At 38.0% G+C, this 12681-nt stretch overlaps 1 protein-coding gene across 3 annotated transcripts in view; it reads left to right on the top strand.

Annotated features, from left to right (window-relative positions):
• Nucleotides 1-4210: 4210 nt before the first annotated feature.
• The window catches only part of LOC118241323 (CD48 antigen-like), a 34042-nt gene continuing 25571 nt past the window's right edge, over nucleotides 4211-12681 (top strand). For 2 of the 3 annotated variants that reach the window (XR_014118410.1, XM_081701729.1), the window contains exons 1-4: nucleotides 4211-4491; nucleotides 5518-5835; nucleotides 6389-6679; nucleotides 7582-7677. Coding sequence is in view for 2 of the 3 variants with exons in the window: in XM_081701729.1 (XP_081557855.1) it covers nucleotides 4338-4491; nucleotides 5518-5835; nucleotides 6389-6679; nucleotides 7582-7677 (859 nt within the window). In the remaining variant the exon portion in view is untranslated. Of the gene's footprint in view, nucleotides 4492-5517; nucleotides 5836-6388; nucleotides 6680-7581; nucleotides 7678-7899; nucleotides 7968-12681 lie in introns of all 3 variants that reach the window. The other variant, XM_081701705.1, reaches the window with a different exon arrangement.

The following is a 12681-nucleotide window of genomic DNA, read 5'->3' as shown; positions in this document are numbered from 1 at the left end:
TGGGATGGATGGGGTCCTTTACAATCCTCCTGGCCTTGGTCTGGCACCACTTGTAATAGATGGTCTGCAGGTCAGGAAGTTCTGTACGAGTGATGTGCTCTGCTGAACGCACCACCCTTTGGAGTGCTTGTCTGTCCTGCTTGGTGCTGTTCCCAAACCAGACTGTGATGTTCCCCGTGAGGATGCTCTCAATAGTGCAGGTGTAGAAGTTCCGCAGTACTTTGGAGGGCAGTCTGAAGTCTCTTAGGCGTCTGAGGTGGTAAAGACGCTTCTTTGAGGGTGAGGGTGGATGAGACACAGTTGCCCACCCGTACTGATTGTGGTCTGTCTGTTAGGAAGTTGGAGATCCAGTCGCACAGGGATGTATGCAGCAGTCCTAGATCCGCCAACTTAGTAGTGAGTAGGGAGGGGATGATAGTGTTAAATGCCGAACTGTAGTCGACAAACAGCATGTTAACATAATTACCTCTCCCTTTGTCCAGGTGGGTCAGTGTGGTGTGGAGCAGATGTGCAATTGCGACATCAGTGGAGTGGTTGTGGCGGTATGCAAACTGCAGTGGGTCCATGGAGGCTGGCAGTGAAGATGTGATGAAGCGAGCGAAGAATGTGTTTAGCTCATGTTCATCACAAGTGTTGTCCAGGTGCAGTCCAGGTGCAATTTACAGTATTACAGTATTTTCTCCAGCATAACCTTTTAGCCTTTAACAATGAAGCTATAAAGAAGCTATTATTGTAGTTTAGTATATTGATGAACATTATTTGATGTTTTAGCAGAAGAATCTTGCATACTTGATTTATAGTGTATACTGATGACTTTGAGTGCATTTGGAGAGGTTTTTGGGAACTTTGGAGATGTCTAGGACACCTAGTGGAAAATACTGTGTAGCTCCTCAATAATTTCATGTATATGCCCAAAAGTGGAGGTGCATTTAGGGGTTGATTATTTTGAAAAAATAATTCATGATTTTATGTATTCTTGAATAGATTATTGTTATTAGTTGTTGCTATTGTTATAATTTGTTATTATATGTTGGTGTGAATCTACTTTCTTTTTGTCATCTGCAACTAGTTTCAAATGTTGAAGCTTCAACTTTTAACTGGGAGAAGGAAACGTGATTCCATACTGCCTGTTCTGGGATCTGTCACGGTACTGCCCCTGCTCCCAAACGTCTCCCTGTGTGTGTGTTCGCTCGCATGGCCACACCCTCTCATGTATCTCACCTGATCCTTGTTCTGTATCATTATCATGAGTGTATATAAGTCTCTTGTCGAGTCGTGGTTGTTGTCGGTGTTTAACCATATGAAGCCTGTGAGCTACGTCGTCTTTGTTACGTGTTTGAATAAATGTGTTTCTGTTTCACGCAACTCGTCCCCGCATCCTGCTCTGCCTCCTCGCGTTACATCATCCCTTCATTGTCTTCCAGTGAAATTTGGGATCATTTTAATATTTTATTGTGGGTTTTTAAAGCCATGAATGGAATGGCACCATTATTATTTTGCAGAGGTTCTCTAGGTTTGTATTCTGATGAGAGCTCCTAGTTCTGCCAACATTGTTCTTTTAGAAATACTCAGGTCTAAGCTTAAGTGAAGACGTGATCAAACCTTTGAAGTAGCTGCCCTGAATCTTCTGAAAAACCTTCCTTCTCATAGGACTGTTAATTGTTGGTGCTATATAACTTTATCCTTGTCTTGGTTAATAGAAATGTTTGTGTCACAGCACAGCCCTCTCTTCCTAAACTCCTCTTCATGTCCGTGTGACATCGTGTTGGTGTTTGTGAGTTTGTGTGTGTATGCCTGCATGTCTCTCATCATCGCCATGCCGCTCCCTTGTTAATCAGTCACACCTGTCCTTGGCTATCGTCCTTGTCAGTGTGTGCATTTAAGGTCCTCTTCTGTGTTTGTCTTTCATCAGTGTTTCACCCAGTGTGTGCTGCTTTTCAGCTGCCCTACTGTGTTTTGAAACATTCACTGCTCACGTTTTGTATTGTTTTTGCTTTGTGTTTTGCTATTACTGTCAAAATAAATGTCTGTTTCTATTTGTATAATGGCTCACCATCCTGAGCATCAGTTTACTTCATTGTTCATTTCATTATAAATGTAAGTTATTAATTAATGCAATCAGACTAAAGTTTTATTTGTGTTGCAAGTAATGCTGGCAACAAATGTTGCTAAATTAATTTACCACATATAGATTCAGGTTTACAAATACTTTTGCAATTTACTTTTTATGCTATTTAAACATTGTAATAACAACCACCACCCACATACAAGTTTTTTTCTTATGGAACTGTATCTGATTGTGTGTCATAAGGGTTGGTTGAAGGATATGAATAAGGCAAAGATGTCGCCAGCATATTTTATATTCAAACCTTGTTCATTTTTACACTTTTGTAAATGTTGACCTTGCCTTGACGTGATTTGAGCCTGCAGAACTTCTTTCAATACTTTCTTTGATGTCCTGTGATTGCTGACAGAGTGAAACCTTGATGTTCTGCCTTTCATTGAGAACATGGCAACTGTGTTCCATGATACCGCCAATCATCAACCAAATAAGGCTGGAACACAATCCTAAAATCAGACGTTCTCACTTCTACAGTACTAAGCAACACGTGTATCCCAGGTGCCTTTGGCAGCAGTGAATGACATACATAAGAATATTCCAGATATTCTACCAATGTAAAATTAAACCACACATAGCAAACAAAACTACATTTTCTTTTACATTTCTCATATGATTTATTATTGTATTATATTATTGTATTGTAAATGTCCCAGTCCATCTGAATGAACACTCCTACTCACGTGTGGGTTTACCTTTTGTACCAGAACTTCAGGCCTAACAACAAGCTGATGGGGCCTTGTTAACTTTACCTCCCTTTATGAGACTGATCACACAACATAAACATGGGAGGTAGGGCCTACTAGACTTATCAGCTCTATAATGTTTTAGGACCCAGTGAGCATCAGTGCTAGTGCAGGTGGTACATCTAGGTGGTCATCTACTTCTGAGAACCTGTGGTATTATATCACACCAACCTGTTTCTACCTAACCGGTGCCACTGATAACCTACATTAACTGCCTTTTTAAAATTAATTAATTATTAAACTAACAATTATTATTAAATTAACAAATCAATGTTTCTCTTAAAATTGTTATTATTGTCGTGACTGTTGTCGGCCAGTGCAGGTTCAGTCCTCCCTTTGAGTCTTGGTTCCTCTCGAGGTTTCTTCCTCATGCTCTGGGGAGGTTTTCTTTGCCACTGTCGCCCTTGGCTTGTTCACTGGGAACTGGAACTTGGATATTTGTAAAGTTGCTTTGTGACAACTGTAATGGTGAGCGGTGAGGAGTGCAGGATCATATTACCAACACGGAGAGTACGGGGTACATGATTACAAAACAAAGGCTAGGATAAATGAAGGCAAACTGGAGTATCGGGCTATAACAAGACGCTAGGAAAACTTGGGGCTAAGAAACACAAGGGCAAGGAAACACAAAGGCACGGAGTACAAACTTAAACACAATGATTCATATGTACGCACAGAGTCAAGAAACATGCACAGTGACCAGCAACCACACAGGCATCAAGACAGGGTTTAAATGCATGTACTAAACGAGGGACAGGTGTTGAAAATTATAAATAAACGTAAATAAAGAATTTAATAAGCTTGGATAAGAAATAGTTAAATTATTTGCTTATTAGCATAATCACCATTTATATTTCAGATACATTTCCAAGCTTTGGTCTGCAAATGGTTAATGATGTCCAGGCCAGCTCAGTCATAAAGATTGCAAAGATTTTACATTTGTAATAAAATGTATCAAGCGGTGATGTACTGAATCCAGATTTCATAAAACAGAACAGGCAGCGTGCATATATATTACCATACTTAATCACAGGCAGGAAAGTGGCTTCCACAAGGTTCTAACATAATGGTTGAAGTGTTAGAGTGGGCCATTTTGTAAAAAAAAAAAAAAAAGTGAATGACGCGTTCATTTCTTTGTGAGAATTACGGGAACAATTATTTATCTGTCTGGGTTTATGGCAAGATTGTTCACTTCTTTCCAATGCAGCTCGATGCATCAGAACTCTCGTAACGTTATTAAAAAAAACAACAGAAAAAAACAAAGTGTTTTGGTTCGTAGTGTTATAGGATCCCACTGTACTCATAAATCAACGTCACTGAGTCAGTTAAACGATACGTCTCATTCCTTACTTTAGCGCGCACTGATGTTGCTCTCTTTCTACCAGTCGTTGTTATCAATTACACATTCTAAAAGGCGAGAAAAGCAATACTTTTAACCTTGTGAATATGTCTATTAGTTTGATTGTCAGATTATGGACGAGGTAGAGAAAAAAGCGACGAGAACAAAGGATTCATATTTTGAAAGAATGCTGAATATATGCGAGCAAAAGTGGATTATTTCTTCACTGACTGTTTATTCGTTTATTCTTCAGTTTTCCCCTTTGTTAATTCACGTCTTAGTTAACGGTAAGTTCACAAATATCTGTTTGTTTCCTCCTGAATACGCTTTACACGAGTGAAACCTACTCGTGTTGGTTCGTCGGTATGGGCCGCAAAAGTAAAATAATGTGAGCTAAATAATTTAGATGAAATTAATCTTCACATTTTAGTTAACTTCTACAGGAGAGGTAAGTGTGTAAGGTACTTTCATATTCCCATCCGGTATGGGTTAATATAAACACAAACATTTATTCACTCGTTTGAATTCAAAAAGGATGGAAATTAATATATATGTAGTCTTCAGAAAGACACGTTAAATATGTGGAAAACTCATGTGATAGCGTAAATAGAATATTCCTTCTAGTGACCAAAATTAAGTAGCCTATTTAAAACACATGTGTAGAATTCTTTTAAAGCAGCCTTCTAATCTTAGTTTACTTACCTGTAAATCATAAATATTCATTCTGTGGCCTACTTCAAATTAAACCGTTTTAAACCAGTGTACTTTGCTATACACTTTCAATTCAGATTTTTTTATGTGAATGTTTTGTAACCATATATTATTATTATTATTATTATTATTATTATTATTATTATTATTATTATTATTATTATGCAGCTAAAAGGAGCCTTTTTAAAACACTTGTATGAGTTATGCAGCTGTATCCTAAATGAAGGGCCTAACAAGGAACTGCCAGGAGTTACTGTTGTCTAAAGATAAAATGAGGTACATGTAGTGGTGCTAGAAGATCTAATCTGCCAGTAGTGTTCTGTGTTTTACACTGCAAATTATGCCTGTACTTCTGATGCTCATGGCCTCATCTTATATATTTGTACATAATAGAATACTACCACCTACTGTACAAATGTCACATAGTTATCAGCAGGTTTATGAAACACAGCAAAGCAGTGTTCTGTTATTTTAAATGTTTTACATGAGTTTACATACTTTATACTTTACATTTGCCTGCCTTTTTGTTTCAGTGGAGACTGCACACACACACACACATACACTCATTATTTCACATCTTCCTGAATGATTCTGTTTTCCAGATGTGAGAGCCACTGCAGACCTGGAGACATTAGAAGTTACAGAAGGAGAAACGATCACTCTAAACTCTCACATAACTGGAGTAAAGAGTGATGATGTAATACTGTGGACATTTGTTAATAAAGACTCTATCATAGCACAGCTAGTTAACAGGAAACCTTCCACTCATTATGATGAGATATTCAGAAACAGACTGCAGCTGGACACACAGACTGGATCTCTCTCCATCCACAACATCAGCATGACACACTCTGGAGTTTATAAACTACAAATTATAAGTAATGATGTCTCAACCAAGCAATTCAGTGTCACTGTTTATGGTGAGTCTTTGTCATTTTCCCTTAGTGGATGAAAAATAAAAAATATATATAGGTTCAAAACTAAAGATTATATTAATATAACTTTACCAAAATCAACATGTTTGTGGTAAAATGAATGACATTCACATAACGTATTAAACAGAAATACCTGAAAATTATCTTCTAATCATTATAGTCTAGTAAAAATGTTATGAGTTATGAGTCACAGTCAGGAGCTGTACTGTCACCTAGGTCAGCAAGGTCAGACAGGTTCAGCTAGGTCAGACAGGTTCAGTTAGGTCAGGTAGGTCAGGCAGGTTCTCACTGAGAAGAGTGTTCAGGAAACATAAACACTTTTTAGAGTATCTGGACAAAAATGTTCTGTGTCATTATTAAAAATCCATAAATATTAGGACAATGATGTCATAACTTATTTATGCTTCTTATTAAAGACAAAACTCAAAAGTACATCATATGTATTTATAGGTTGTTATTTGCATGTGTATGGTTTGAATGATGTTAGCTGAATCATTCCTTGGTAATGTTCTTCTCTCTACTGTTGTTTCTTTTTCAGCCACGCTGCCTGTCCCTAACATCACACGTGCATCACATTCCAAAAGAAAGAGCTCCGTATCCCTGACATGTCCAGTGTTGTGTTCTGTGGACAGTGTGAATAAGGTGACTCTCTCCTGGTACAAAGGCAACCATGTGATCTCCACTGTCAGTGATTCTAAAACCAGCTCACTTTTTCTGCCTCTGGAAGTTGAATATCATGATAAAAACACCTACAGCTGTGTAGCATCCAACCCTGTCAGTAACCAGACAGCACATCTCAACATAATCAGCATCTGTAAGCCTGTGTCAGGTATGTCGGCTAAAGCAGAACACATATATACTTATACTCTGATGTCTCATAGAAATCTAAATTTAAATGAATTGAATTAAATGGTCTGAGCTTTGGTCCCAACTATGGTATTTTGTACTGGAGGTGTTTAGACAGCATCAATAGGTAATGTAGTATTACTGACATTACTGGAGTGTGTATTTTTTATTTTAGTTACAGGTTTGTTAAATGTAAGGGTTAAATACTTATCTAATAAACAAGAGTTTAATTCCCCATCTGGGCAAATGCACCATACTATACCCATAAGAGTCCTTGGGCAAGACTCCTAACACTACATTTGCCTGCCTCTGGAACATGATTGAAGTTGTAAGTCACTCTGAATAAAAGCATCTGCCAAATATGAAAATATATCCAAAGTGTTAGTTTCACTTTTTTTTTTTTAACGTCAACATATTTCAGATTTACTTTACTGTATCTTAGATTTTATGTATCTTAGTCCAAATTCCCCACTGTATCATTCTCCACATTGTAACATTGTAATATGCTCCACTACTGTGCTAGATGGCTACAGCTCTAAAATGTCAGCATCTTTCTTGGTTCTCGTTAACCAAGCCATTATCATGGATCATGGTTCATTATTTTGATCTTTATTATAGATCAACAATACAAATTCTATAGATTTAGTTTTAAATTTATATTTCAAATGATTGTGTAATTAAAACTGTAATAAACCTTCTTGTTTCCATATTCTACTACTAAAAAGGTCATCAGTGTCACCATCTGTCATTTAAACTCATGACAGGGACTTTTATCCGTCCTCCCTCATCGACTGACCATCTTGTGCTGCTTCCCTAAACCAGTTTTGGGTTTTCTGTGGCATAATTTAAATGTCAGTGAAGAGTAATTATCGCTTGTCTTTACAGGACATCGGCTGATTCTTTTGTCTGTGATACCTGTAGTTGCACTACTACTGGTTGTAATTCTGGTCCTGTTCTGGAAATTCAGAAAAGCAAAAAATAGTAAGTATATTTTAAACAGTCTTCATTTCTGCATTGTTGTACATAATAGTTGATGGAAACCATGATGGTCAAAAGAAGTTAAGCTCGACAATAAAGGCTGATACCAATTGCAATGCTCTAGCAACTCTATAAAAACTAAACTATTACAAACTATTATATTTAGCAAGCAGTTTTTGCAAATGTATGGTTGTTCTTATACAATATATATGTATTCTTATATAGTTCAAATGCATGAGGAAGAGTTACATTATGCTGATACAATCTTTTGTGCCCAAAGTGCACAAACTGCGGTAAGGTATACTGTGTATGTTACCTGTGTTAGTGTTACAGTGTATGTGCTGTTACCTTTGCTACAGTGTTACAGTGTATGCACTGTTACCTGTCTTAGTGTTATTGTGTATGCGCTGTTACCTGTGTTAGTGTTACTGTGCATGCACTGTTACCTTTGTTACAGTGTTACAGTGTATGCACTGTTACCTGCGTTAGTGTTACAGTGTATGCACTGTTACCTGTATTAGTGTTACTGTGTATGCACTGTTACCTGTGTTACAGTGTTACAGTGTATGCACTGTTACTTGTCTGCCTGCCTGTAATCTCGTGTGCTGCCTGGGTACAGTGCTTATATCTCTGCATTCATAATAGTACATTCTTATCAGAGTTGCTGTACAGGCTTTATGTATCACTGGTTTAGGATGTAGGTACATAGACACAATGACTTTAACATGGCTAAGTTAAATGTCTTGTTGCAACAGTGTCACATTTTTCTCTGAAGCTACATCATCTTTTGTGTTCATATTGTTCTGCGGGCCAGTAGAATTTGTACAATAATTCTTATAATGCCTCTGATTCTTAGCATCTGAATCAGGTCTCTGTGAGGAGGAATTTCCCCTGAAGATGATAAAACGATGCTCTGTAAGACGGGACTAAAATAAAATACATAAGAAAAAAAATAACAGGAATGCAATATCACAGATTTGCACCATGTACCTTAAGAGCTGTTAACAAATTCAAATCCCTTCAAATTCCATCATTAGCATTATAGATTATTAGGATTGAGGGTATAAAGATATGATACATGAGTAACTTAGATTAAGCAGATGTGCAGCACATAAGATCTAAGGCCTCTTATTGGCAGTGAACTGCTGCTCCAGTGCATGTTTATAAAATGATTCAGAGGGTGACGGGAGTAGCCATGGCAGCTGAGACAAGTTGAGGCTCAGTAACATCATGACATCAGGGATGGGTGAACCTTGGCAGAAAGAGAGAATAGATTATTAGACATGTCCAGGTACAAGGGTGTATAAATTAGGGAAATTAGGGAAAAGGCTCTGCCCCATGTGGTAGATTTTCTTATTCTTGGTACTAGTAATGAGCCTGCACCTTTTGATTTAAGCAGACGTGGTGGGTCGTAATGCACTAGGAGTTCTTTAAGGTCATGTGGCGCAAGACCATTCAGTGTTTTATAGGTTATTAGAAGTAATATATTATCAATATGAAATTTTACTGGGAGTCAATGTAAATTTGCTAAGAAAGGAGTGATCAAATTATTCTAGTTCTAATAAAAACTCTGCATTTTGCATTTTGAACTAGCTGGAGCTTGTTTAGGCACTTAATGGTACAGCCCGATAGTAAGGCATTAATTTAGTCCAATCTCGAATTGATAAATGCATGGACTAGCTTTTCTGCATCATGTGACGAGAACGTATTCCGAATCTCTGAAATGTTCCTGAGGTGGAGAAAGGCAGTCCTAGAAATATTATTTACATGAGCTTCGAACAAGAGACTGGGATCCATAATAACTCCAAGATCTTTAACTGTTAGAGAAGATGTGATTGGGAGATCATTGAGGTTCATTGAGTAATTAGAGAATGAGGACCTAGCTGTCTCTGGGCCTAACAGAAGCACTTCTGTTTTGTCAGGATTAAGTGAGAGGAAGTTTCTCCACATCCACTGTCTGAGGTGTTTATCCATTCCTCAATAACACTAAGATGATATATTTCCTCTGTTTTGGCTGTAACAAGTTGGACACTAGCACAGTGTTTACATATAATGTCAGATAGATGTATCATATACAAAGGAAAAAGCAGAAGCCCTAGAACAGATCCTTGTGGGACACCATTGCTAATATTGTTGTATGCAGAAAAGTCTCTGTATGTTGACAAACATAGCAATGGGCTAGATTAGATTCCATCGCGTCTGTCTAGTAAAATGTGATCTATGGTGCAATATAAGCAATATAAGCAAAGAGACATAACCCTGTTTAGAGGCCAACAACAGATTATTAGGGTTAGGGTTAGGGTTAGGTTTAACCCTGTTTAGAGGCCAACAACAGATTATTAGGGTTAGGGTTAGAGTTAGGTTTAACCCTGTTTAGAGGCCAACAACAGATTATTAGGGTTAGGGTTAGGGTTAGGTTTAAGCCTGTTTAGAGGCCAACAGCAGATTATTAGGGTTAGGGTTAGGGTTAGGTTTAACCCTGTTTAGAGGCTACCAACAGATTATTATTCTTTATTCTATGCTGTGTCTGTCCTATGATGAGGCCTAAACTCTGACTGAAAGACTTCCTGTATCTGGTTCTGAATCAGGTGTGAGTTTAGCTGCTGAGCTACAGCTTTCTCTAGGATCTTGGAAATAAATGGAAGGTTTAAGGTGGCCTGTTATTATATTTAGTGAAGGTTCAATTGCTTCAGGTAGGTTTTCCTTAAGAGAATGTGTGGTCTCCTTAAGCAAATCTAGTAAGTAAGTGGAAGATTTTGAGCATGAGATCAGAGATTTAAGTTCTGACTCTTGGATAGGTGTTCCGATCTCTAAGTAGTTTCCCGATGAAAGAGAAGGCTCTCTTTCCATGCAAACTGGAAGACTACAAGCTTCGTATGGCGCCATTTACACTCCATTTTACAACTGTTTTGTTTTAAATTGTGAATGTGATCATTATACTGAGGTACTCATTTTTTTTTGTCACTAATCCTTTTATTTTTAAGTGGCACAACCTCATTGAGTGTGCAGCAGAATACTGATGACAACATCATTACTACTACGTTACTACTAGGTTTCAGTTTTATTCCTAGTTAGATGTGCAAATATACTGAATGAAAATCTAGGATTATACACTCTATTGCCCAAAGTATTCACTTAGTTCCAGTGAAAGGAACTTTTAATGCTTCAGCATACCAAGAGATTTTGGACAATTTCATGCTCCCAACATTGTGGGAACAGTTTGGGGATGGCCCCTTCTTGTTTCAACATGACTGCACACCAGTGCACAAAGCAAGGTCCATAAAGACATGGATGAGCAGGTTTGGTGTGGAAGAACTTGACTGATCTGCACAGAGTCCTGACATCAACCTGACAAAACAGCTTTGGGATGAATTAGAGCGGAGACCACGAGCCAGGTCTTCTCATCCAACATCAGTGTCTGACCTCACGTAATGATCAAAAATTCCCATAAACACATTCCTAAACCTTGCACAAAACCTTCCCAGAAGAGTTGAAGCTGTTATAGCTGCAAAGGGTGGGTTGACATGGATTAAGATTCATATGTGTGTTCATATGCATTCATATGCGTGTGAAGGCAGATGAGCGAATACTTTTGGCAATATAGTATATTTGCTATTTTCTATTAAGGCCGAGAGAGAAGCTGTTTGAGTGGCTTTTCTATTCACAGATACACACACAGATTGTCCACTTAATGTAAACACTTGCACAGCAATCATGTGGGAGGACTAGAATGCATAAAATCATGTAGACATGGGTCAAGAGTTTGAGCTAATATTAAAAAAAAAAAATGGGGAAGGAAAGTAACCTGACTGACTTTCATGAGTGGTTTAAGTATTTCTGAAACTAAGCCTCATCTGCTGTTTTCACATGCAACATTCTCTAGAGTTTTAATCCAGTCAGTCTCAGTTCTGTAGGCAAAAGTGTCATGTTGAACAGAGAGGTCTGAGGCATTTGGCCGATTAGTTCAAACTGACAAGAAATACATACTCCACCAACTACTGTTTTTCTACTAAGCAGAAAATTCTGAAAGTACAATGCATCAAACTGGGTTAGATGTGCTACAACAGCAGAACCACATCAGGTTCCACTGCTGTCAGACAGGAACAGGAATCTGAGATTATTATGGTCACGGACTCAGCAAAAATGAACAGAAAAAGTGGGAAAACAGGTCTGAGGAATTTTACTTTCGGCTGTGACACACAAGTGGCATGGTCAGAATTTGTTGTAAACAACATGAATCTACTGACCCAACCTGCCTTGTGTGAACAGTTCAATGGACCCATTAATCAGAATCAGAATCACTTTATTACCCATACAAGGAATTTGTCTTGGTGGGTGCACACATGTATGTAACACTGGACAGACCTGACAAGCACACAGACTGTTAGCAGGTATTTAACTAAGCGAAAATGAAATAGAAATACAATAGAGTGAAGAACAAAGAGTAGGAGTTATAGGGTTAGAACCATGGAGGGGATCGAACATCATTCAAGCATCGTTTGAATGTTTATGTGAGTCTGTGTGAGTGATGTTGCTGACCATGGTCAGCATCCCTTTATAGCCACAAATTACCATCTGAAATGGAACATCCAACATGATAAGGCACCAGGTCACAAAACTCAAACTGGTTCACTGACCACGACAATCAGTTCAGTGTAGTTCAGTAGCCTGTTTAGCTGATAACAAAAGAGGGTCCGACCCAGTATTAGTAGCAACTCTCCTCCAGAGCTTTGCGTTTTGCCTTCATGTTACAAAGAAGCTGCAAGACAATACCTGAGAGTGCTCTCTGTGTTTGGGCTTATTGTTGAATGTTTTCTCTGTCTGCTTTGTGTTTGATCTGTAAATAAAATGCTCCTTTCTACTCTTATTGTTGGTTGTTTCTCTGGTTTGTGTTTGAGCTGTAAATAAAATGCTTCTTTCTGCTCTTTTATTCTTCTCCTTCTTCCATGTCACAGCATCATGATAAATCATGTCACAGTGTCATAGCAATAAAATAACAAAAGAATG

This window comes from Electrophorus electricus, chromosome 1, assembly GCF_041902795.1.
Source record: "Electrophorus electricus isolate QZ-2024a chromosome 1, ASM4190279v1, whole genome shotgun sequence".
In the NCBI taxonomy this organism is placed as follows: domain Eukaryota; kingdom Metazoa; phylum Chordata; class Actinopteri; order Gymnotiformes; family Gymnotidae; genus Electrophorus; species Electrophorus electricus.
Note: the sequence above shows the minus strand (reverse complement) of the source record. Positions and strands in the feature narration are given on the sequence as shown.